Source organism: Delphinus delphis, chromosome 15 (genome assembly GCF_949987515.2).
Source record: "Delphinus delphis chromosome 15, mDelDel1.2, whole genome shotgun sequence".
Classification (NCBI taxonomy): Eukaryota; Metazoa; Chordata; class Mammalia; order Artiodactyla; family Delphinidae; genus Delphinus; species Delphinus delphis.
The window spans coordinates 46,494,217-46,521,612 of NC_082697.1; the positions used below are offsets into that span (position 1 = coordinate 46,494,217).

The 27,396-nt window shown below is 48.2% G+C and overlaps 1 protein-coding gene across 2 annotated transcripts in view; it reads right to left on the minus strand.

Annotated features, from left to right (window-relative positions):
* The window catches only part of RIN2 (Ras and Rab interactor 2), a 208,424-nt gene that overhangs the window by 37,463 nt on the left and 143,565 nt on the right, over positions 1–27,396 (minus strand). For both annotated transcript variants that reach the window (XM_060031299.1, XM_060031300.1), the window contains 2 exons: positions 23,565–23,665; positions 2,162–2,354 (listed from right to left, as the gene is read on the minus strand). In XM_060031299.1, the coding sequence (XP_059887282.1) occupies positions 2,162–2,354; positions 23,565–23,665 (294 nt within the window). The remainder of the gene's footprint in view (positions 1–2,161; positions 2,355–23,564; positions 23,666–27,396) is intronic.

The window sequence follows — 27,396 nt, forward strand, 5'->3', positions numbered from 1 at the left end:
TTTTGGGGGAGGCGGGGTAACGGGAATTGGGTATCTGGTAAGGAGACAGGAAGATCTTAAGTTCCCTCTTTTTTCCCAGCACCCATAGGGAGGCAGCCAAAGAATTTGCCAGCTCTGGGAGTCAATGGCTCTGGGTCACCCTGAAGCTTAAGCAGGTGTTTCCTCAGTGCTATCGGGTTGAGTAAAAGCCCCAAAGTACTGGTGGGAGGTAGCTGCTGGTGGGTGGAAAGAAGTATCGCTCCCTTAGGGAAGTGGGATCTCCTTGAGCCTTGGGGTCAGGGAGGGCACAACCTCTAAGCTGTATCTCCTGAACGTCTGAAACCTTAGGTCAACAGTTGGTAAAGCTTGGCCTACAGACCAAATCCATCCTGCTGCTTGCTTTCACGAACACAGTGTTACTGACATACAGCCTTGCTTCTTGGTTTACGTACTGTCTATGGCTATGGCTGCCCTACGATGGCAGAGTTGAGTGGCTGTGACAGAGACTGTATGCGCTACAAAGCCCCAAATAGTGATACTCCGACTCTTTATAGAAACAGTTTGCCAGCCACTGTCTTAGGCTGTAGATGAGTCAGGGATGGTGGCAGCCCAAGGACCAGATGCCACCAGAGCTGCTCTTGCAAATCTCTCTCCTTCACACACCTGCCCTTCTTTCTCTTCAGCAGCCTCACTTCTCCTGGTGAACCGTGGCCTCTCGCGTCCTCACCCCACCCTCGGCCTGCCCCACCCCGTCAGGCAGGTCCTGCCCAGGGCTCAGGTAGGTGGAGAACCTTCTGCCTGACTCGTTCCCCATCAGGTCTCAGCAGGAATGGACGTGCCTGACTCCAGGAACTGGGACAGGCAGGGAGGGGAATTGTTGCCTAGCAACATGGCAACCTCCCTCTTTAGAATTTTTTGCAGAAATACAGGAGCAGACAACTCAGCCTGAAAAAAGTGGGGGCCTCACAGAAGGGGGTCCTGATCATATAGACCAAAACCAAGGGCAACAACCCGGCACGCTGGCCAAGGAATTCTCTGCAGAGATGATCCAATACTGCGCTTGTCACCCTGAGTGTGTCCCAACAGAGGACTTGGTCCTGTCTGCTTCTGTCAGATGAGAAACAAAGACTCACTTACAAGTCAAAAAGTGATCACTGACAAGCTCTGGCTGATAGGAAACTTAAAAGTTTATTTTTGTGCCCAACTGTTACAACATTCTTCAGCCAGCTACGGAAGGAATTTTCTCCTTGCCTCTCCATCTATTTCTTAGTTTCTATCTCTTGTTATGTGTTGTTTCCAGTATTATTTTATCTGTGATTTACTGTATTTATCCTTGTTTTGGAAGTAGACATTGTACACAAGCGCTGTCCAGTAGAACTTTCTATGATGGTGGAAATGTTCACTACTTTGAGCTATCCATCCGATATGGTAGCCACCAACCCCTGGGACTAGGGAGCCCTTAAAATGTGGCTAATGCCACAGAGGAACCGAATTTTTTATTCTATTTTATTAATGTAATTTAAATAGCTACATGAGGCAAGCGGCTACCATGACAGACAGCACAGGAAATACCTACCCATCACTGAATAACATTTTCTGAGAAACTTCTCTAGCGTCACGGAGTGGGCTTGAGTAAGATGAGACTGGTCTTGGGTAGGGGGGAGCTGAAAAAACCCAACTGGACTTTGATTTGTCCCTGAGACAATCCAAGGAAAGGAAGATCACATTGACAGCCAGAGCAGACAAGGCTATGGACATGGAACTTTTGAAGACTGGGTCCCATGTTGGATGGTTGGGCCCTGGCAGGGTGCCCAGGCTCATGCTGAAAGGAAAACCACAGGGGCAACTGAGGACCCCACAACCAGACTCATCCCCAACGTCATATCTCCAGAAGGCAGGCCCAGGGCCTCCAGCCAACGGCCCGTCCTCAGGACCCCGGCGCCCGGTTACCCTGCAGACCTGGGTACACATGGTCACCGGGCAGAGGAAGGCAGAAAGGCAAATCACGAAGGGCTCTGTTCCTGGGAGCTGCCTCCAGAACTTCTCTGCAGTGTAACGAGGTACACACTGGGAACCGTGCTCCCTGCAGGCTGGGAAGAGCTCTCTGGAAGTCCACGTCTTTCTCTTTAAGGAAGCGGCAGCCCTGCCCACCTCCACCTGCTTTCCCGCTTCTGAGTCTTACCCCCGGAGGCTGTGCCCGTAGGACTCCTGCCGCCTCGTCTTCGCTCAGACCCAGCTGCAGCCATATGGGGTGGGTGTGCAGGAGCCGGTCCAAGATGCTGAGCCTGTTGGACAGGCTGTCGTAGCCAGAGTCCCGGGGACAGGTCTTCACATCCTTTTCCTCGGAGTAGCCATCGTCCTTGTGTCTCACCATGCTAGGAGAGAGAATTGGCAGGGGTCAAACGGCTGCGGCACAATCCCCCACACAAGGACAGCATCTCTCGGTCTCCTTGATGGGGCTGTCCTGTCATCACCATCTCCTTTGCCTTCCCCTCCAGACTGAAAGCTTTCCGGGGGCAGACACAAAGTTCTAGTTCACTCTTTATCTCTAACGTTACAGACAGTACTCAACAACACTCAACACACCCAACCTTCTACTTCTAACCCAGTTTTCACAAGGTTCTAAACATCCTAAATGCTGTTTACTCTGTCTTCTGCCATAGAACATTTCTAACTTTGAGCCAAACACGCTCAATTCCGTATGGTAACCGTGAAATCAAGAGCATGACCAGGCAAGCGCTAAAAGCAAAGACAAACACTCACACTCACGCACACTCATTTTGAACCCAAAGAACTGCATTTCATTTCTTGCCAGGCACTTTCGTTTTCCTTTTACTATATTATTTCCAATAGAAAACCACAGGTGAATGGTGTGTTGTGCTATTCATAAAACCGTATGAACATTATTCATAATTGCCATACATACAGTGGAAACATCCCGAATCTCCATCAACTAGAGAATGGATAAATAAAACGTGGTCTATCCATACAATGGAATTTGATTCAGCCATTAGAGTCATTCATCCTTTTTATGAATGAGGCACTGGTCCATGCTACGAAATGAATAAACCTTGAAGACCCCACGCTCAGTGAAAGAAGCCCGACACAATAGTGTACTGATTCTACTTATATGAAATATCTGGATTAGGGAAAAACATAGGGACAGAAAGATTAGTGGCTGCTGGGGGATGGGGAGTGGCGTGGGGTATCTCATGACCGCTCATGGGAGTGGAGGTTCTTTCGAGGTAACGAAACTGCTCTGGAATGAAGTGAGCTCATGGCTGTGCAACTTCATGAAATACTGAAAACCACAGAACTGCATGGCATGTGATGAAATCTCAAAAAAAAAAAGAAAAAAAATTGGACTTCCCTGGTGGTGCAGTGGTTAAGAATCCGCCTGCCAATGCAGGGGACACGGGTTCGAGCCCTGGTCCGGGAAGATCCCACATGCCACGGAGCAGCTTAAGCCCGTGCGCCACAACTACTGAGCCTGCGCTCTAGAGCCCGCGAGCCACAACTACTGAAGCCCGCGCGCCTAGAGCCCGTGCTCCGCAACAAGAGAAGCCACCGCAGTGAGAAGCCCGTGCACCGTGGCCAAGAGTAGCCCCCGCTCGCCACAACTAGAGAAAGGCCGCATGCAGCAACAAAGACCCAATGCAGCCAAAACTAAATAAATTTATAAAAAAAGATACCATATTGCTGTCCATCATTTCCCTTGGCACCCAACCCTACCCCTGCTATTGAGTATTTAATACCCATTCTACAAATGAGGAAACTGAGCCCCAAGAAGCTCCCGAGCTGTCCAGAGTAATAAACAACCATGAAATGGCAGAGGTAGAAATTCCAGAGGTCTGGTGTTCCTCCAACTTTGCAAGTAACAGCTGAGATCATGCACACGGGAAGGCTTGTATCAAGTGGTGCCTACTGTTGGCCCAACCTTTATCAATATTTTCTCATCCCTTCCTCACGGTAGCCCTGAAAGGAGGGGCCAGGATCCCAGTTTTCTAAAAGAGGACCAGAGGAGGCTCTTTCCTTCCTTGAGGAGCCTGCCCAAGGGCAGGCCTCTGTCAAGAGAGGGTGGAGACCCCTGCCCAAGGCTGCTTAAGCTCTGGGGTGTCTTCCCCTCTACCACGCTCAGAGCTCTCCATGAGCTGGTCATCAACATGGCCCTGGAACAGCCAGTGGGACCACCAGGCCTGACCATCCATGTCTGCACAGCCGAGTTCAGGTGGGGTACACACCATCTTCAAATGTCTGCACCCAAAGAGACACAAATGTATGGCCTGGAGGAAGGCTTTACCAGTGAGGAAGACAGGTGGTGGGTCTGAATGAAGGGGAGGGAGGGAAAGGAAGTGTGTCACCCCCACGTGGACCACTCCACCCCTAAGAGGAAGCCCACCTAAGTGAACATTTTGGGGCATGCAGGCTCAGAAACAGCCCCCCACGATGACAGCACGAGGGCTGCCAGAGACCCCCCCCTCCCCACACCCTCTCCATCACCTCTTGCCTCGCTCCAGATCTAAAGAATCTCGTGTTCCCATTCAAGATTTACATTTCCTCTGCTCTCAGATATGTGAGTGTTTTTCTTTACCGCTGCTGCAGTTTTCCAGATGGGACCATCTGTGCCCAGAGAGGGCAGTTCCTCATTCTGGAAATGCCATTCCAGGGCCTCCAGGTATTTTGAAGTGAATCTTTGCAGCTCTAGGAACAAGCTCTTCAAAATGAAGCTGGTGTTAAAATTCCTTTCCCATGAGGTAAGGCAGGCAACTTTATGGCAGTGATTTTCACCCCTGGCTGCCCATGAAAATCGCCTGGGGAGTTTAAAGTTTTGTGATGGCTAGACTGCACCCCCAGATCCAATAAATCAGACACTTTGGGGCAGAACGCAGACATCAGAATGGTTTAGGTTCCCCAGGGTACAGCCAAGTTTACAACCATTGCTTTGCATCAGCACTTGAGCCTGGGTGAGAAATCTCCCGGGGAGTGTGAAGCCACACTTCCTGGTTTCAGCCCCAGATATTCTGATTGTGCAGGTCCGGAGTAGGCCTAGGATTCTGCATTTGTAGCAGGTTCTGGGGTAACGCTGATGCTGCCAGTCCCAGAACCTGAGGAGCACGTGCTTGAGACCTAAGAGCAAAATATGCACTTGAACTCAGACCCAATTAGGTTTTTTTTTTTTGGAGGGGAGGGGAGACAGGTAACAAGCCATTGAAAGAGTTCTGGGAACTCTAATAAAGATATATTTCAGGCCTGTCATCTCAAGTTGGCGATATTTTACCAAGACCAAATTCTACCACCTGTAACACGGCAATCCTGACACTCACGTGCTGAGAGTTGACACTTCTTCCTTCCTTAGAAGGGCCCATCCTGCTCATCCAGTTGTTAAGAAGCTACACAGCAGAAACTAACACAACACTGTAAAGCAATTACACTCCAATAAAGATGGTAAAAAAAAAAAAAAGAAAAGAAATATAAGAGTGAGAGAGATCCACACCCCCCCCCCCCAAAAAAGAAGCTATAAAGACTTCGTTCTGACAACAGACCTCACCTTTAAAAACCACGGCCCAGGGCTTCCCTGGTGGCGCAGTGGTTGGGAATCCGCCTGCCGATGCGGGACACGGGTTCGTGCCCCGGTCCGGGAAGATCCCACATGCCGCAGAGCGGCTGGGCCCGTGAGCCATGGCCGCTGAGCCTACGCGTCCGGAGCCTGTACTCCGCAACGGGAGAGGCCACGACAGTGAGAGGTCCGCGTACCGCAAAAGAAAAAAATATAAAAACCACGGCCCAGACAGGAAGGCGGTGAATAAGATTCATGGGGTCTCATAAAGGAGCAACCATAAATTAGACCTTGTCTTTGCAAATGACTAAGCTCACGCTTGTCCTGCTTATGGGGACAAGCCTTGGGAAAGAACTAATGAGGGAGATACTAAAACTGTAGTGGATGCTGTTGGCGCCCTGCCCGCCTAGACCGCCTTTACCAACCAGGCATCCATGCCCCTGCTGCTATGAGTGGGACGCGTCTGGGGTGCTAGTCCCACTTCAGAGCTCCCTGCGGGGTCAGGCAGAGGCGACACCCCTGCTGACCCCACATCTTTGCCTGGCTTCCTCCCCATCCCATCCTATAAGCCCTGTCTCTGGCTCTGTTTCTAGAGACTCCAACCCAAGAAAGAACCTGATGAGATGAATAGAACCATGATTTCTAAGACAGATGTCTGCATGCAGATGTGAGGGTGGGCAAAGGATGAGTGGCTTATAAAAGAAAAACCACCGAGTAGGAGACTCAGGAGATGGTCACAGTGGGAAGACTGGTGCCTGAGACCTGGCCAGCTCCCTTTTTAAGCTTTGTCTGAAAGTGGCAAATAACATCTCATGAATGGATGCTAATGAAAGACTTAGGAAACAGAACGTTCAGAGCCTTAAAATATTATCCCATGGATTCCTTATCCTGAAGAGGAGAAGATGCCCTGACAGTGGAGGAACCTGGGAGACATCTCCCTGACCAAGCACTCAGGGTCAACATCTCCAGCACCTGACATGGTACCTCTGACCTCTGATGCTCTGAGAAGGTTATAACACCTCCAAGTCCTCCTGCCCCCAAATGTATTTAACCTGAATCCACATGGGAGGAAACAGACAAATCCAAATTCAGGGACTTCTGCAAAACCACTGGCCTGAACTCTTCAAAATGTCAGTGTGGTGAAAGATTATTTAAAGAAAAGAAACTGTGGGTTATTGTAGATAAAAGGAGACTAAACAGATGTGATAACCATGTTGAGTGCACAGAATTGATCGCATACGGCCTCAGAATAAAAAGCAGCTATAGGGTTTCCCTGGTGGCGCAGTGGTTGAGAGTCCGCCTGCCGATGCAGGGGACGCGGGTTCGTGCCCCGGTCCGGGAGGATCCCACGTGCCGTGGAGCGGCTGGGCCCGTGAGCCATGGCTGCTGAGCCTGCGCGTCTGGAGTCTGTGCTCCGCAACGGGAGAGGCCACAGCAGTGAGAGGCCTGCGTACCGCAAAAAAAAAAAAAAAAAAAAAAAAAGCAGCTATAAAGAACAACTGGGAATAACTGAAAAGGGTAGATATTAGATAACATTTTATTGATATTTAATCTCCTGACTGTGCTAGCTTTATTATGGTTATGTAGGAAAATGTTCTTGTTCTTAAAAGATGCATGAGAGAGGCAAAGTGTGAAAATGTTAGAAATTAAGTACCAAATGATCAGCCCTTCATGCCCTTCCACCCCCTCAAAAAAAGGGAAAAATACAGAGGTAAGGAAAATGTGGTAACATTTCAACAACTGGTGAGTATGGGTGAATAGTACTCTTCTTGCTACTTTTCTGCAATTTGAAATTTCTTAAAATAATAGGTTGGGGGAAACGGGATGGGAAAATATATAGCATCTCACTGGGCTTTTATGAGCATAGGATTCCTTTATTTATTCAACTATTACTACTATTTCCAAGTGTCTAGGCCCACTTTCATGGGGAGATGAAGTTCAATTATGGATTCAGTGAGACCCGCACCTACATGTGAAAATACTGGGCAAAGCACAGAATGCCCCCCACACCTAAGGTGCCTCCAGGGGCAGAGAAAAAAGCACTGGAAAACTCAGACAGTATGTGCTCCCATTCCAACCAACCCGGGCCTCAGGGCTCGACGGCAGATGGGTGGCAACTACACCGGCTCTGGCGGGAGCCACGCTCTCTAACATTCTGGTCACACTCAATTTAAGACTCTTCAGAGTGTGGGATGTGAGTGGCCTTTCCACTTGGCTGTATTCCCGTCATTCCCGGCACCAGGCGTTGGTAGCCTAGGCAGGTGCAAGAAAAAGTGATGGCAGCCCGCACATCTTAATGCAGGACGGGCGGAAAGACCTGATCACAGAATCAGATTCAGCTCAGAGAAACCACAAACTTGCAGCAGTGTTCCCAAGGGATGCTTTCTTGTCCTCCTAATCCAGAACCCCAGAGGATGGCACAGTTCACTGAGGCAGCTTCTAAGGTCCAGGGTCTAAACCAAAGTATATTCAGAAAGGCTCCCCTGTCCCTCCCAACACACCACTCCCTCTCCCCGGCTCCAGCCCAAACAACACATTACTTAACAGCTAAGTCTTTTTTTTTCAAATAAAGACAGGCAATTAAGAAAGCAATACATAAAATACGGGAAACTTTGACGTGAAGTTGTTTCAGTGCAGTCGATACCCTCGACAACCTTCTGTATACAAGAATCCTAGCTCAGCTGTCGAATAGCAGAAATGAACTTTAAGGGAACTAGATACAAGGCAAAATGCCCAATTGTGACTCTCAGCAAGGGTGGCACACGTCCATCTGGCGAATGGGTCTCAGCACGAGTGCAGTGCTCTGGAGGGCTCTGTCCTCAGTCAGGACACGGGGACAAAATAAGTATACAGAAAAAAACAGAAAGCCCTCCAAACCTTTCCTATGTGCATTAGAAACACATCATGAAGCTGAACAATTACATTTTTTAAATGGATAATTTATATCAACACCTATGATAAGACGTACTTGATTATTTTTTAAGGACAAAACCTATTTCAATTAAATATTTTAAATGTGCTAAGACTTTTCCTATCTAGAGCAGAGTGTTCTATCCCAGTTCAATAAAAAAGAGACAGGTTTAGTCAATCAACAACTTGAGGAAACCTCTCGTAGAATGAATGGCAAGTGCTCTGAGGAATTATATCTATGTAATTATATGATAGATATATAAGGTGGGCTCCCAAACCAGATTCCATGGCTCCCTGGCTCGCTCTGTGTGTTTGCACGGAGGAGAGCAATGCACCTTTGCACAAACCCTATCCCATCTACCTTGGAATTCGCTACCTTTGCAATCTCCTTCATGGAAAAGCCGTCCTTATATTTTAACTAGGTTTTCTGCTTTGCCTCTACTAACAGAACTAGTGGGCCCTGCAAGTTGAGTCATGTGGAGACATGTGGATGACTAAGTCTGCAGGATTATTTGGAGGAAGGATTATCAAAACCCCCTAAAGTACACCTTGGCTTTCGGCCTTTGTCTCCTTCTTCCCTACTCCTCGATTCCTTGCCCCACGCACCACCCTTGATCTCCTCTATCAGGCTTTACAAAAGGCAGTTCTCTTCGTGGAAGCAGTACCCTGCCCGCCGTGCCTGCTCTTTTCAGGCCAATCCCGGCGTTGGATGTGGGACTGAGTAATTTACAAGGGCCGCCTCGTGGGATCTGAAGGGGTGAGAGACAGGCTCTACCTGGGTCTTACCTCCCAGGCCCTACCTGGATTTCCAGCAAAGATAACTCTCAGGGAAGACAGAGCTCTTCCTGCAGCCCAAGGGCTGGTTCCCTGAAGGTCACCAGTGGACCTTCCAGACCTTTAAGAAAACTAATCGTTTTTCCTTACTTACACTGTAAAGGCCTAATAAACAGTCAGAGGATGAATCAAGAGAAACAGATGGGGCTGACTATTATCAATAAGATGCTAACGTCGTCATTAAAACAAAACAAAAACAAACAAGAGAAGAGCCCAAGGTTCCAAGTTGCTTTTCCTAGGACTTAATTATGGCTTAAGATTCATCTCATTGCCTATTTGCCTGACATAGAGAGCTGCAGTCCTGCTACAAAGCGAAGAACTCAAAAACAAAACAAAATCCTACCTGGTAGGATAGAATAGATTAATTTTGATATTTTATAACTTTTCAGTGGTTTATTAAAAGTTGACAGTAATTCCCAAAGAGTGCTGGATACACTAAGGTAGTTCATGGAAGCACAATTTTTATTTTAATGTCCAGTATTTAATATAATAGTTACATGTATTTAGTGTAATTCCCAATTATGGTGGGGATATTTACTTTTTTCCCCATTTTTTATTGTGGAAAAAGACACATGACATAAAACTTACTATCCTAACCATTTTTAAGTGGTATTAAATACATTCGTATTGTTGTACAACCATCAGTACTGTTCAAAAAGAAACAACAGGTCCCAAATGGAGTCACTTGTGCTGAGCTCATCAAAACTTACTACCTAACCTAAGTATGGTTTCAACCTTCCCCAGGAATGTGACCTTTGACCAGCCAGCTTGAAATTTCCTTGCAAGCACTAATAAGATATTCAGCCTGAGAGACCCCTTCCTTTCCCTTAGGAGGGTGACCTTGCCAAAAACAACGAATTCCTTGCTAATAATTTCATGTTTCCATTTCCTCTCTACCTTAAAAAACCTTTCCTTTTCTGCAGCTCTAGGGAGTTCCTTTCTCTTGGCTAGATGGGATGCTTCCTGATTTGAGAATCGTCCAATAAAGCCATTCATGTTCAGAACTGTTTTCCTCTTGCAAATCTGAAGCTCTATACCTGTTAAACAGTAACTCACATTCCTCCCTTCCCCCTAGTCCCTGGAAACCACCCTCTACTTTCTGTCCCTATGAATTTCACGACTCTAAATACCTCATATAGGGACCTCCCTGGTGGCGCAGTGGTTAAGAATCCGCCTGCCAATGCAGGGGACACGGGTTCAAGCCCTGGTCCGGGAGGATCCCGCGTGCCACGGAGCAGCTGAGCTCGTGCACCACAACTACTGAGCCTCAGCTCTAAGTAGAATCATGTGGCACTTGTCTTTTCATGACTGACTTATTACATTTATTTTAAAATAAATGTAACAAGTGAGTCAATTTAAAGAAAAACATGAGGTAAATGAAGAGTAAAGATGGTACATGAATAAGTGAAAACTCATGGCACAATCAATGAAGCTTGGGCCGAGACAGTTCAAATGAGAAGAGAATATTTTTCCCGTATTCATCTTCACAAACCCTTCTCTTAGTTTCAAGGGGGAAGGTCATCCTCAGACAAGCATCTATTTGCCCCTGCTCAGCCCCCTCCTTGCTCACGTTCAAGCTGTTCTTGAGTGTCCATAACTGACTCCGACCCGCCTGTCAAAACCAGGCTCAAATCCTGTCCCCAGCGCCCCCCCACCCCGCCCCGGGCCCCTGCAGCTGCGCTGAATTCCTTCACCCACTGTTTATATGCCTCCGGGGCGCTCACCCCATTTTACTCTGTATCACACGTATCTCTTTCTAGCCTTACTTCATCCCTTGGCCATACTCAGGCCCAATCCTGGGGAGGCGTGGAATAAATGCCTGCTCTGGGCATGACAGGGATGGGGTAGGAGGTTGATTCCTTGTGACGGAGAAAGGGGAGAAGCTCAGTGGGCAAAGAGAAGTGGGGGACCCTGGGTCTCCATAGCTTCTGCCTGGGTCCCCACTGCACATCCTCTGACTCAGGCCTGTCCCTAGCCAGGCCCCGACAATAGAATCTGGCCACTGGTTCCTGTCTCAGGAGACAAAGGGTTCTTGTCTCTGTGTTTACCAGGAAATGGGTGGGGAGGGGAAGCAGATACGCCACCCCAAAATACGCCACTTTGGCAAGTGGATTGTTTCAAGTTGAAGACTCAGCCCAGCTGACTCAGAGAGAGCCACCTTCCCCTTAACTGCTTGAAAGAACTCGGATAGAGGTCTGGCCAGGAAGAGAGCTACTGGCAAAGGTGACCTTCCATAACAGAAAGACTTCTCTGCATCGCAGACACCTGTTTACCAACACCTGCTCCTCTCACCTTCCTGTGAACTGTCTTCTCCTCTTTGAAGGAGATCCTGAGCCCTTTCTTAGCTCAGGATGGCACAGAAGCCTTGTCTGCTGACCGTCTTTGGGCTTCACGCCTTGAGGGCCCTGTTACGTACAAAATTTGTTTTTCTCCTGTTAAGGTCTTATGTCAATTTAATTACTAGATCAATATAGAAGCTAGAGGGTAGAAAGGAAAGTTTTCCTCCCCTACAGTGGCAAAAATCACCAGAGCCAGCAAGAGCCCCCTGGCCTCTGGCCATCTCAGGGTCTGGGGCGAGAAAAGAAGCAGCCCAAATCCTTCCAGGGCAACAAATCCAAACTTTTAGCAGCTCTGTCCTCACTGCTCATGTGTTCCCCTCATGGACACCCCCTCCAGCCTTCCATTGAGCAACAAGGGGTAGACTTTGAGTGTAAAAGTCATTGCTGAGTTTTGGTCTAGAATTGCACTTCCACGCCTGCCAGACAAAGGGCATTGGTGCTAAGCTCTCCAATCAAGGCCCCCCGATACAGAATGCCTTCCCCACCGCTGGGGATGAGACTTAGAATTCCAACCAAACTGGCCGGATGTGCCCCAGCTGGTTGAGCACAGGAGGCATCGGGAGATCCTCCTGGCAGGAAAGCTACCTTTGGTGAAGGAAAGGAAAAACCCAAAGTGGGAACCTCACGCACACACCTCCTGGGGATGTACCATTCATTTATCAGTGGATTCTCATTTACTCAGAATCAAACCCCCCCACTTCCCACACACGTGAACGAGGCAATATCAAGATGCAATGTTTTGGAAGGCACGTGGACCCCGATCCTAGGGTCCGCTAAGCCTCATGATCCTCAGTGGTTTTGGGGGAAGAGCATTTGTAGTCAGACCTGGATCAAAGCCTCAGTTGACTCTTTCTAACTGTGAGGCTTGGGCCCATTACTGCCTGTCCTCCAGTCTCAGTTGCCCCATCTCTAGAGACGGATTCTTGTTGAAAAAAGGAATCTGTTACTAAAACAAACAAAATCCGAAAAGAGCTGAGTAGAAGAGCCTGGAGCATCTTGAGAACTACGAGTAGATTCTGTTCAGTAGTTTCCAGGATGTCTCTTATTCTCTCCTAATTTTTAGAAATTCAGAAAAAGAAACAAGGCAATGTCTTTTCACTCTAGACTATTCAAATACTATTCTACAGGGAATTCTGTGGCGGCCCAGTGGTTAGGACTCTGCGCTGCTACAGCAGGGGGCCCGGGTTCCGTCCCTGGTCGGGGAACTAAGATCCCGCAAGCCACGTGGTGCGGCCAAAAAAAAAAAAAAAAAGTGAGACTTCCTGAGGATGGCTCCCAGCAGGTGCCTCTAGCTGGGGTGCCCTCCGTCCATCATCAGGGTCGAGTCCCAACCTGGACTCTGGTGCTCGCCATCCTCAACCTCCAGATGGAAAACAGTAAGGATGGAAAGCTACTTCTCCTGATGTTTCTGTGTCGAAATTTCCAGGCATATCCTCCCTCTCGGGGAGACTCCTTTCCTCGTTCTGCCCGTGTTGAGCCTTCAGCGGCCCCCCAGCCTAACAGAACCTCTTCACATGATGAACCAGCTGCAATGGCAAGGAAGATGCACTTGGACACGGCCCTCCAGAGGGCTCAGCCTTCCAGCTACAAGAGGCCAGTGCAGAGTTGTCTTCAGAATTAAGGACCAGACAGAAGTCGGAGCCCTGAGTCCACCCTGGCCTTGCTCTTGGAGCAGTAGATCCTTGCCGATGTATCAGAAGGAATCCAAACACACCCCAAATACCAAGAAGTGGCTAAGATGCCAGTCTTGGTGGGAGATGAATCAGGACATCAATAGGTTCTAGAAAAATGTTAGCAGAAAAAGACTCCTCTGTAGAGACAGAGAAAACAACAGCTCATCCCAAACAGATCCATCTAATAAAAATTTCTGGCAAAAGGACCAGTTCCAAATTTTTTTTTTTTTTTTTTTTTTTGCGGTACGCGGGCCTCTCACTGTTGTGACCTCTCCCGTTGCAGAGCACAGGCTTTATTTATTTAGTTTATTGCCTTCTTTGAGGTCAAAACGCTAGAAATTGATAGAACTGGGCCCAGTCCTGACCTGTGCAGTTTCCCTATACCATGAAAATGGATATTTTCATTCCTCAAGGCCTTTTTGTACCCTTAAACTCTGCAAGGAAAAAGATGAACAGATTTTGGGTCACGGGCTTTATTCCTCAAGGGCTGCTGCTTTCTGGGGGAGGAGGCCTCAACTTCCTCAAAGAGATTTCTAAAAGCACGTGGTAGGAGGATTTTTGTGAAAAGGCTTCATCTACTGAGGACCAGTTGGAGAGAACAGCACAGAAAAGGGAACATTTCCCCTTCGGGGAGGAGGCCCTGCCATTTTCACGAGAGGAGAAGGATTTGGTGACTTTTTTTGCTTATGAACTTCCTGCCGTCATCTCTCCAGTGAGAGATGAAAAGGGCAGATATGGGCCAGAGCTGGCAGGGGCCTTCACTCGTTCCTGTAAAACTAAGAAAGGAACAAAGAACCTGTTGTCCTGGGAACGCTTGGAGCTGAACGCAGGAGCAGGGGCCAGGCCGGCTGGGTCTCGCCCGCTGACCCTGGAGCCCGGGCTGCGGCCAGTGCGGGGTTTCACGGAAAGGCAGCTCTCCTTTGGGTCACACCGCTGTTGTCTCCGAGCTGAACTAAATCACCACTGCATCTAACCGAGCAGATGTTTTGCGGCAGAGTCAACTACCAATGTAGCAGCCAGCCAGGGTCTGTAAAGGCCAAGATGGATCCAACTCCAAAGGATGCCACTGTCAAAATTGTGTGCCCAAGTGCAGTGTGGGCAGGGACGCCAGCCCCCCGACAAAGATGGAATCAACTTCTAGGACACACTGTGCATTTCCAGGATGATCCAAAACGCCCTCGTAAGTCAGCGAAAATCATGCACGATCTACCACTTGGACGCACAGAAAACACTGGCAGGATATGCACCCAGGCGAAGAAATAAAAGAGCCAACAAGCAATCAGAAGTGGCTCTGTCTCAGGCGGTGGTTCATGGTAATACTTATTTTTATTTTTTGCACTGTGCTTTCTCCACAATGTACATGTTCTACTTTGCTAATCAAAAAAGAAATCGTTATACACACTACTATATGTAAAATAGATAACTAATAAGGACCTACTGTATAGCACAGGGAACTCTTCTCAACACTATGTAATGACCTATATGGGAAAAGAATTTTAAAAAGAGTGGATATATGTATAATTGATTCACTTTGCTGTACAGCAGAAACTAACATAACATTTAAAATCAACTATACTCCAATAAAAATTTTTTTAAAAAAAGGAATCTTACATGTTCTTTTTAAAAACCTTCCCCAATATCTCCAATCAAGATGGGCAAAACAGCTGTTTGGGGAACTTGTACTTACACTTGCTCACCTCATTCTTTAAGGCTGAGTCTCATCTTTCCTAAAACCACCTCCTACCTGGAATTACCTGCATTGTCTCCGAGCTCCCCGGGACATCTGGCATAGTCCCCTATTATGTCCTCATTCCATTTTTCAATACTTGTTTACAATTTTTTCTCCCTTAGGTTGGGTAACTCTTCAGGCTCCCCTGAAGAGTTATAGGTATTTTAGCAAATAGCACCCACTCAAGAAATAGTTTCTGTAAATTGAACTTAATTGTTGCTACATTGGTAACAGTGTGAGCAAGGAGTTGGTCAATCCTCATAGAATTCCTTGACACACTGTTCCAGACACTCGTGGCGCCTTGAAATCAGGAAACACCTTAAGGAACTGGGGGCAAATTGATCAAGCTAGTCATAGCAGAATATCCTCGGGACTTCCCTGGTGGCCCAGTGGTAAAGAATCCTCCTTCCAACGCAGGGTATGCAGGTTCGATCCGTGGTCAGGGAACTAAGATCCCACATGCCGCAGGGCAATTAAGCCCGCGCACCACAACTACTGAGCTCACCGCCTCAACTACAGAGCCCACGCGCCACAACTAGAGAGAAGCCCACGCACCGCAACAAAAGATCCCACATGCGTCATCGAAAAATCTGCGTGCCACAACTAAGACCCGACACAGCCAAAAAAAAAAAAAAAAAAAAAGAACATCCTCGATGAGCGTGATAGGTAAATGTCTTACTGCAAAACCGTTACTGCTAATTATGAACAGAGCTATGTCCCTCCAAAGCACCCCACCTGTCCTGCTTCCATTGAGGGCAAGAGGGGCTGTGTCTATGGTGTCCCTTGGGGTGTTTCAGACAAATGGAGTTTCAACTGTTTTCAACCCAAGCAAAGAGCTTCTCTATCCTGTTTGCCATCAGATATTCTTTGAGAGAGAATGTGAACAGGCAAGCACTGACAAATTAGAATTAGTGGAAATGTGCATTAACAATTCTTAGCAATAGATCATGTGTAAGACAAAGCCATAAACTTTGATAACAGCAAACATTTTTTAGAAGGGACCTAAGATACTGAAAGATACACCTAATATTCTGTAGCAAATGATTATTCTGAGCTTCCTGTGTCTGCTGCAGAAGGCAAACCAACCTTTTTGACAGGTGTGGCTGGTTCTAGGCGTGGCCTGCCCTCAGATGCCACAGCATCTGAACGAATGGCCTGAGGTACAGGCAGGTTTCCAGATATGGCAAAAGAGGAAAATGTTTGTTCTTCTGGCTAACACTGCACACAACACAGACACTATGCAAGGAGACAAAATGCAAAGCGAGTTTTGCCTCCAATGACTTGAACTTGCTTCCAAATGACCTCATGAATACATTCTCCAAGATCTTCAGAAGAGCAGAAGTAGCCATAAATCAGAGAAGAATAGTCACTCTGTATGCGACGTTCCAAGAGAAAAAAAATGGAAAGGAATAATATGAAGTCACATTAAATTCTGCGTTTGAAGTTACCGACGTTGAGGACATGTATTTATTAAATATGGGAAACTGTACTGGAGGCAGATGTATTCTGAGTTTAAAAGAAGAATTTAAACACCCATAGTAGCTGTATCAGATTTGGGCACATTCAGTTCTTAGTTATGATGCAGCCAATGGCCTTGGTCAAATCAATTCACGCGATGCTAAATATTTCTGCATATAAGTACTGAGCAAAGTAAAGGAGAAGCAGCTAAGAGGTGGAGAGAATTTTGTTGGCAGTTCTTTTCTGCTGCAGGTTTATGATCTAAGATTCACAAGCAGAAATAGAAATAATAAAAGGTACATATTTTTTCTCATTATTTCTGGATTATTGTCTCTTTTCATCCCCTCCCCCAAATAATCCTTTCCATAACTTCACAGGTTTCATAAATATCACCCAATGAATAGGCTGTCAGCTCAGAACTCCCCAGGACTTTAGCCTTGAATCTAGACATATGAAAATGGTAAAAGGGTGCTCTGTTAAAACTGGAGAGTCAGGGCTTCCCTGGTGGTGCAGTGGTTAAGAATCCACCTGCCAGTGCAGGGGACACGAGTTCGAGCCCTGGTCCGGGAAGATCCCACATGCCGCGGAGCAACTAAGCCCGTGCGCCACAACTACTGAGCCCATGTGTCATAACTACTGAGCCCGCATGCCTAGAGCCCGTGCTCCTCAACAACAGAGGCCAACTCAATAAGAAGCCCACGCACCACAACAAAGAGTAGTCCCTGCTAGCCGCAACTAGAGAAAGCCCGCGCACAGCAACGAAGACCCAACGCAGCCAGAAATAAAATAAAAAACAAAACAGAAAAACTGGAAAGTCCCTAATTCCTGACTCCCAGAGCACTGAGATAAGCACTGAGTCACAACATACAGGTAATCACACCTGCGTTCATCTGTCATGGTTTCAGAAGCTCTACACCCACACATCCATCCAAATGGCTAGATTGAAAAAGTAGCCGATAGCAAGTATAGATGAGAACAGAGCATTCAGAACTCCCACACACTGTTGGTGGAAGTGCAAATTGACAAAATGACTTTGGAAAACTCCTGGGCACCGTTTACTAATGTAGAATATATAAGCATCCTACAACTAAACAATTCACTCCCATATCCCTAATTGAAGCATGTCACATGTGTTCCCCAAAAGACACGCACAAGAAATTTCACTGCAGCATTACTCAAAATGGTCCCACGCTGGAAACAATGCAAATACCCATCAACAGTAGAACGGATACACAACTTGTGTTGTAGTCACAGAACGGAATACGTGCTGTATGATTCCAGTCACATAAAGTTCAAAAAGAGGCAAAACTAATCGATGGCAATAGAAGGTGGTTACCTTGCCGTGCAGTGTTCGGAAGGGAGCCCCTGGGGGGCACTGAGAATGTTCTGTGTCTTGATCTAGGTGCTGTGCTGTGTTTACTTTGTGACAACTCATCAAACTGCGAACTGATGTGTGTGCTTTTTCTTCATCTTGTTTTACTCTGGTAGGACTTTCTGAAATGCAGCACTCAATGCGAGAGGGTTTCATTCAGAAGCCACAGGGCAGCTAACAGGTCCTGGTTGTGCCTCTTCCCCAGACTGTAAGCCACCACTCTCCTCTTCCAATCTCGTGTTCCAACCTCTAGCCAAGTGAAGAAGTGAAGGGCTGTACCAGGGGCGGGCAGTCTGAGTGTCTTGTGGTTTTTCTATCAATGCTGTTGCACAGCTGCTAAGAAGCTTGCAACTTCCCCAGGGACACAGACCCTTCCAGAAGTGGCCAGTGGTGGGGAACGCCTGCTACCCCGTGGCATTGGGCAGGGCTGGCCAAGGGAGTTTTGAATTCTGTGTGTCTGAACTGGGGGGTGGAGTGATGGGGGTGGAGTTTCAGGAGCCTGGGCACCCCCAGCCATCCACTTGGGCTGGAGTGTCCCAGTGAGGCGACAGCAGGAATGAGGGGGGTAAAGGAGGATAAGACGGTACAGAGGGGCAGTGACAGCCATCATGACCTGGTCCAGCCGGGATCCCCAGGGGGCCTGCACACCCAGCCGGAGACTCTTTTAGTGAAGTCGTTTTGCTGGATCCCTCTTTCTACCTGAGGACAAAGGGGTCTTTGGAGATGGGCCTCAGTCCAGAGGTGATGAGTCCAGGTGGGGATGCGGGGGGAGCACTGATGACGTGCCTGCCCAGAGACACCCTTCCCCCAACTGCAAAGGGATTGGGAAATCGCGGGGGAAGGAGGGGAAAGTAAAAAGCCTTTATTTTCCCAGACTCTAGTCTTTGGGGGAAAGGGGTGGGGAGAAAGAGGGAACAAGCTGCAGCATTTGGAGAGAGCATTGACAAGAAACCCGTCAGCCTCCTCCGGGCTTCCCAGCTTCTCTTCAGTAAACCACCAGCAGAGGGCCTGGGGCGGAGCTAATCAGCTGCTCCTTTATTGGTAAACATTACAACAGCCTGTAACTCAGAACTGATGGAGGAAGCATGGCTGGAACATAGCGGGAAGGGGTTCTGGGCCCTCCCTCCGCTTTGCTAGGGAGGAAGCTTAAGGCCTATCACACATCTTCAACTTTTTTTTTTTTTTTTGCGGTACGCGGGCCTCCCACTGTAGTGGCCTCTCCCGTTGTGGAGCACAGGCTCCGGACGCGCAGGCTCAGCGGCCATGGCTCACGGACCCAGCCGCTCTGCGGCATGTGGGATCTTCCCAGACCGGGGCACGAACCCGCGTCCCCTGCATCGGCAGGCGGACTCTCAACCAGTGCGCCACCAGGGAAGCCCCTTTTTATTTTTTACGCACTAGCTGGGATCCCCTAATGGCTTTACGAGCGTGAGGTCTTGTTTCTGCAAGAGGCTTCTGGTGCTTGAATACTTTTAGAATCTCCAAGGGGCTGGCATCTGTCATTTGTCCATTCACCAAACATTTACTGAGTGTATGCCACATGCCAGACACCATTCTGGGCACTGAAAACACAGCACTGAACAGAGACCAAATCCCTGCTCTCACAGAGCTTACTTTCTAGTGCTGGGAGTCAGAAGACACATGATTAGGCAAGTGAATCTATGTCAGGTCTGTACAAGTTCTACAAATTAAGATAAAGCCAGGGGCTTCCCTGGTGGCGCAGTGGTTGAGAATCCACCTGCCAATGCAGGGGACATGGGTTTGAGCCCCAGTCTGGGAAGATCCCACATGCCGTGGAGCAACTAAGCCCATGCACCACAACTACTGAGCCTGTGCTCTAGAGCCCATGAGTCACAACTACTGAGCCCGCGTGCCGCAACTACTGAAGCCCACGTGCCTAGAGCCCATGCTCTGCAACAAGAGAAGCCACTGCAACGAGAAGCCCGTGCTCTGCAACGAAGAGTAGCCCCCGCTCACCGCAACTAGAGAAAGCCCACGCACAGCAACGAAGACCCAACACAGCCAAAAATAAATAAATTAAATAAATAAATTTATTAAAAAAAAAAGATAAAGCCAGCTAAGGGGACAGAAGAAGGGAAGGTCTGTGGGTGATTGCTTCCTGGAGGAGAGGCATTCCAGGCAGAGGGAACAGTAGGTACAAAGGCCGGATGGGAGGAGCCTGCTTGGCCAGGAGCCGGGGTGCTGGAGCAGACAGATAGAGGGGAAGACACTGTAAGAAGAGCCAGCGAGGACGGGGAGGGATCAGATCCCATAGGGCTGAAGGATTTTGGTTTTAAATGGAAAACTACTAAAGGGCTTTGAACGGGAGTGCCATGACTTGGATTCAGAGGAACTAAAGTCAGAGCATCCTCTCTGCTGCTTAGATAACAGCCCAGAGAAGGTGGGTCGGTGATGATGAAGCAGAGGCACCAGGCAGGGGTCTACTGCAGTGGTGGTGAGGGGTGGTCCGACCCTGGGTCTATCTTACGGGTAGAGCTGCAAGGATCTGGAGGGAAGGGGAAGGCGGTTATGAGAGAAGAGGCATCAGGGTTGATGCAAGGCCCAAACACCTGGAGGCAGGTTACTGGGATGGGGAAGACCAGGGAAGAAGCAGGTTTGTGAAGGGAAACCGAGGGCTCAGTCTCGGTCTTTGTAAGTTTGAGATGCCGAAGGTCAGGCTGAGTGGGCAGCTGGATGCAAACATCTGGATTCCAAGAGAGGACCAACGTAGGGATAGACACAAGTTGGGAATCACCAACATACAGATAGGATCAAAGCCACAAGCCTGGATGAGATCACACGCAAAGCTACTCTAGAGATCTCTCTGTAGACAACATATTGTACTTACCACGTGCCAACACTGTGCTAACAATAAGTCCTTTACAGCTATTGACTCAATCGTCCTGACAACTTGGAGGTAAAGCTCCGCTATTATCCCCATCTTACTGATGTGGACACTAAGGCACTTCCTCAGAGAGACAAGGGGACAGTGCAGAGGCCTCTGGGTACTCCAGGGTCAGGAGGGCAGGGAGACCAGGAGGAACCAGCCGGGACACTAGAGGCGGTGGCAGGTGAGGTGAGAGGAAACCAGGGAGCATGGTGTCCCCAAAGCCCACAGGTGTCCCTGCAGGGGACAGGAGGTGGAAGCTGACCACTGGATGGAAGAAAGGGACAGCTTTGCTTTCACTAAACTGGTTCTGAAATTACTTTCCTCCCATTTCGAATGCAGGCAACAAATCCCAGTAGTTCTCTCAGCCCCTGAGACTCTGTCACCAGCAGCAGCCCTAGGTGCTTTCACCGTCGGTGCAGAAGTACCCTGTGTGCTCATCTCTGCTTCCAGATGACAGCAGTTCCTAGACCCACAGCCTCACTTGGCTTTTTAACGTGTCAGTAAAGAAGTACCTATGCTGTGAAATCACACATGTTAAAATTCTGATCCTTGTATCCCAATACAACTCTTTCCCCTGTCAGCCTACATATTTATACCATGCATTTAAAATACCCTGAGAAGGGGTTCATGACACCAGGAAAGGTTTAAAGATCTCCAGCTCATCTCAATATTAACCACAGGTGAACAACCAAAAGCCACCGCAGGTTGGGGAACGGCAACCTAACCTAGGGCGCCAGCTTGGCACTTAACCTCGGATTCCACAAGCTAAGGAAGCCCAGACACTTCCTGATGACTGTGTCTGGGGCAGGTAAGGTTAGATCACAGCTCACAGGCACCCCCACCGAGGACAATGCCACGAAGACGACTGTGATGCCTCCCTGCGGCCCCCAGAACATGCCCAGCCCAGGTATGGGGGATGGGCGGGGAATTGCTTCTTCTCTCTCCCGGGGTCTCACTTGAGACGACTCTGCTACCCCTACTCCTTCTCCTTCCCTCTCGTCTGCCCTTTGGGCTGCTCGGTGCCAGGCTGACCTGCTGTTTCCCTGTGACCACAGCTCTGCTCTGCCTTCACTTTGGAAGCAACTCAGAGTGTTCCTCATCATACCCTGCCCCCGTCATCTGGCTCTCCTGACTTCTCTGCTGGGCAAAGTGGAGGGGTTAAAACAAAGTCACTGTTCCACGCTTCCGAACAATCAATGAGGGACCCCAGCACAGGAGCCACAGCCTCCTCAGGCTGGCTTTTTTTCCATGTCACGTGGGTCCCACACCAGCAGAACGAGGGTCATGACGGAGCTTTCCTTTATAGGGTCATTAGGAGATTCAATGAGTTGGCAGCTGTAATGCACTTACAACAGTGGCTGGCACGTGGTAAACACCATATACATCGTTAAATAAAGACAATCTTGACTTTTCTGATTCCCATTTAAAAAAAAAAAACAATTCATAAATTCAGTGTTAACCAACAGAGCATTCAAGAATAACTGACATTACCTGGGAAAAAAAAGGTATGGTGGAATGCTTACAGTCACTCTTAAATTTGAAAAGCTTAAAGGAGATGTTAAGGGTAAAGAGAGATCCTCTGGCTAAAAGTTCCACAGAGTTTGGAACTACTCTGAACATGGAGCAGAAAATCTCTAATCAAAGATCCTTGTGCATTTGTCTAGTTTATGGGGAAAAAAATGAAACCACCAAAGCTGTTCACACCGAGATCAAGGGGAATCACACAATACCACGGCGAGGACCACCTGGTCTACCTCCGTCGTTTTTGTAGGAAGGAGAGGAAATGGAAGGCACGAGAATTTTCCACAGCTAAGGGGGAAATTCTCCAGAGACGCAGGGTGTGGAAGTACCATCTCCCAGCTGCAGGGTGCCTCGCGGGGACTGCCAGCTCTCCCCTCCTCCAGGGCAGGAACAAGTCTGGCTGGTTTGAAACTTGCCTGGATAACCAGAACCTGGTTCGTCTGCCTCTGCAGGACCCCTCCTGCCCGTCTCATGACTTGCAAGCAAAACCAACTCTGCAGATCTCACCCTTGCCCTGCACCCACCAGGCAACCTCGACTCCATTTCCCGAGAAAAGGGGGAAGCTGGCAATGAATCTGGCCTCTGGGGCAGCAAGTGTCCATGCCGTTTCTGTACTGCTTATACTCTGTTGTCCTTGCTAGAAATGAACTAGAGCCTCCAAGAGCTGGAAGAGGTTTGGGGGAATCTCCTCCGCCTGCCCCCCACCCCGACCTCTGCACCCCCATTCTGCAGAAAAAGCCAGTCCCTAACTACCTACCTAGACCACGTGCAATGTGAACACATTGTAACACATCTAACCAGTGCCTTCCTTAATCACTCACAACCACATCCGATTTCCAATACGCTGGGCTGGATCGCATTTCAGACTAAGGGCCACGGAAGGGGCTGGGGTTTTTTCTGACCTGAGAATGCAAAACGAGTCCATCCTCTTTAGTGCTCCCTTTAAACCTTCTGGAGACTGACACGGGCTACACTGAATTCTACTTTGCACACGGAGGATCCCACTGCGTTACTGTTTCCATCACTGTGAGTAGGTGGATGTGACAGACAGAACTTTAGCTTTCCAGGTTCTGATGCCAGGAGGAATGGAGAAGGTGTAAAATTCAAGTGCCTTCACAGGGATTAACGGGAACCCGGACAACTGGTTCCTAGGCCACGCCCACCTCCTACAGAGAGCTTCTTCTGGAGCGGCTACCGCACCCCCAGCTCCCAAACCTGAGGGGTGACCGGAACGGCAGTCCTCGTGGCTAACAGGCTCACGTCGCCCCCATCACGCGCCCGACGCCTAATCGCCTCGGTCACCTGTGGGCTTCTGTGGGTCCCAGGCCATTTTCCAGGCTGACATCTGTCTGCACCATCTCCTGTTTCAGTTCTCCAATCTCCGAGGCGATTGTGTCAATGAGCTATTCAAAGACAAAAATAGTGTGACGTCAGGAAGTGGAAGAGGCGTGTGCAGAGCTGGGCAGCTCCAGCCGCTGCAATAGGAGCACAGAGATGACCACCTTTTTTTTTTTTTTTAAATCCTGGCTGTGTGAATTTCCTTTACCCAGCTGCGGGGGGGGGCGGGCAAAAAATAGGGAGGGAGCAGCTTCTTAGAAAGAGGAAGAACTTAGGTTTCGGTATCACCCTAAGAAAAAAATATTGACACCCAGTTTGGCTTCTCAACATGACTACAAAGAGGAATAAGTAAATCTTGGCAAAACCAGGCAGGCCTCAAAATTCCTATTGCCAAAGTGAAAACTCCTAAAGGATGCCCTGGGTTAAAATGTATACCATCCTTATTCTGGTTACAGAAGGAAGCCTATTTCAAAGATATATACACTTGGCAAATCAATTTCCAATGACTTTAAATTTATTTCTCGTCTTATTCTTTGCTTTCTTTCTTTCTTTTTTTTCTTTTTTTTTTTTTTTTTTGATGAGAAGATTGTTAGGGGAAAGGGAAGAGAGAGGGGTGTGTGGGGCTGGGAGCAGGTGTGTGGGCAGTCAGGGAGCCACAGGGGGAAGAGATGGGTAAATGTGTCCTCTTCTTGGAAAGACTTGTGTGGCTCGCATTCCCCGCCCACATGCCTGGAAGAGGCTACATCTGACCCTGAAGTTTGGTGTGAATTCTTGAGCACCCCCAACTGCTCATTCAAAAGCATCTTCACTGGTGCTAACCCGGCTCTGCGTGTGTGGAACAGAGGCTCTCAAAGTGTCACTGCTCATCCATTTTTTTAAAATGTAGTTAATTATTTCACGTAAATGTTACTTATGTCAACATGTAATCAATCACTGTTTTAAAATAAATATTTAAAATTTTTTCTTCATTTATTTCGTAATACAGCAAGTCCGCTACATACGAATGAGTTCCATTCCGAGAGCCTGTTGGTAAGTCCAATTTGTTCGCTAAGTCCAACAAAGTTAGCCTAGGGACCCAACTAACACAATTGGCTATATACCGCTGCTTTTACGCTTAGCTTCCGGACATCCTGGGCTTGAAATAGAGATACTGTACTACTGTACTCTATACAGTACTGTACAGTAAAGTACACAAAAGCACAACCACTTCTAGAGGATGCATGCACATGACAGTGTACACCAGACACGTGAACTAACGTATGTGACTGGACGTGCGAACGCACGTCTGCATCTTTGAAAGTTCGCAACTTGAAGGTTCGTATGTAGGGGACTTACGGTACAGCAGGTATCTATAGATATAATACACATGAACACAAGCAGTTTGTAGGGCCCTTCATAATTTTTAACAGTGTGAAGGGGTCCTGGGGTTTATAAAACGCTTGAGAATCACTGTTTTGGCTAAAGACAGGTGTCGTCTTGCCTCAAGCAGCTTTCATCCCACCCAGACTCTGGGAGCAATTTCATTTTGAGCCTAGAGACTGTTCCAAAATGTTGACGTCCATCTATTCATTCATTCATTCATAACTTTATGGCTACCCACTTCCTGCCATGCACTGCAAGTGTAGAGTAGGGTTGACAGTCCTCACGGAGATGATATTCTGGTGGGACACAGACCAGAGCACTGAGCACTGAGACGTTCCAGAATGAAAAGAGAGTCAAGTGATGCTGCAGGGAGCAGCTAAAGGGCCACCCTAGCTATGGCGGGGTGGTCAGGACAGGTCTTCCGGGAAGTGATGGAGCCCTGAATGACAAGGGAGCCATGAAAAGATCAAGGGAAGAGCCATCCACACAGAGTCCCAGAGGTTAGGGAGGCATGTGGAAGGGTGCAGTCTGCCTGCGACCAGACCTTGTCTGCCTTCTACATCATGGTACCCTTGGATTTGAGTTTTCAACTGAGAACCATTGGAGGGCTTTAGTGGGGGAATGGCATTTTACCTGTTTTATGTTCTAAAAAGATCCCCTTGACCGTGGGTTAGAGACGGTTTGTAAGGAGAAGCAGCAAAACTAGTTAGGAGGCAACTGCAATGGTCCAGCCAAGAGGTGATGGTGGCTTTGGTCAAAGTGGTAGCAGAGGAATTAGAAAGAAGGGGGGAAATCCAGGAACAACTGGACACGGAAATTAATGTACGTTGATGGGCTGAACGTGGCGGTGGGGAAAGAGAAGAATCAAGGACAACTCCTAAGTTGTTGGCTTGAGCAATTAGAGAGATGACAGTGCCCTTGACTGAGATGGGAAAATATGGGGAAGGATTAGATTTGAGGAGGAAATCAAGCTGGACACTGCGCAGGTTAAGGTTTTTTTGTTTTTTTGGGTTTTTTTTTGCGGTACACGGGCCTCTTACTGTTGTGGCCTCTCCCGTTGCGGAGCACAGGCTCCAGACGCGCAGGCTCCGGATGCGCAGGCTCAGTGGCCATGGCTCACGGGCCCAGCCGCTCCGCGGCATGTGGGATCCTCCCGGACCGGGGCACGAACCCGCGTCCCCCGCATCGGCAGGCGGACTCTCACCTACCGCGCCACCAGGGAAGCCCCAGGTTAAGTTTTAACTGAGTTGCTTATCGGCCATCAATTAAATGTATTAAGTGGCTTTTGATATGAAGGGTGGAACAACCTGTACGTTTGGAAGTCACTGGAATAGGTGTTACTGTTTCAAAGTCCTGTGACAAGGAGAGATTGCCTAAGGGGGTGGGGAAGTTAGAGAAGGAGCCCCAGCAAACAGCTCTGTGCACTCCCAATACTTAGAGGTCAGGGGACAGGAGACCAGCCAAATCCATCCCCTTCGTGTGTGACTGGGGTGCAGGCTGTAGGTGGAGCTTCTGGAAGCACTGGGGCCTTGGGAGAGAAGACCAGGAGATCTTTTACACACAGTCCAGGGGCACAGATTAAAAAGTCTGACAATGCCAAACACTCGAGGACGTGGGAAAACAAACCCCCACGTGTTGCTGGAGGAGCGTTTGGCGAGCACTTTGGAGAGTGAAGTGCAGTTTCTTGTAGAGCTGGAGATACACAGACCTGCATACGTACTACGTACGAGAGAAACTCGTGCACATGGGTACAGGGAGACCTTGAGAAGAATATTGGCTGTACCGCCATTTGTAAGAAAACCAGATTATACGCACCTAAATGTCCATCAATTGGAGAATGGATAAACGGAGGGATAGAATACTACGTGTTAGTTAAAATTAATGAACCAGATTATATGAATCAACACATATATAGACACAAAAGCTCAAACAAGTTTTCATAAAAGCGAAAACAAAAAAGGTTGAAAAGGATTACATTCAGTACATGAGGTTTAAAACCAGGCAAAATTGTACTATTGAGGGTTTGTAGATATACACGTAAATAAAGACAACTGCAAGATGCAGTACAGGGTTATCTTCCTAAACCTCAGGAAGAGAAGTGGATGGAGGTGAGCACAGGTAGAGGGGCTCAACCTCTGGCAACTTTTCATTTCTGAAAGCAAAATGACAAAATGATGAGATTTGACGGAGCTAGTGATGTGTGTTTTAGTATCATGTGTGATCTTCTGTGTGTTTAAACGACTTCATCATCAAAATTATTAGGAAAATAAGAAAAAGGGTGGATGCGTATGAAAATGGAAAAAGGACGAACTAAAACGGTGGGAGGAGTGGGGTGAGCTTGGTAGGTCCCCCCTCCCATTCTAGGCCGAGGCTGGGGTCCTGGACAGGAGCGCCACACACAGCCCATGAGGGACACACAGGACAGACAGGTCTG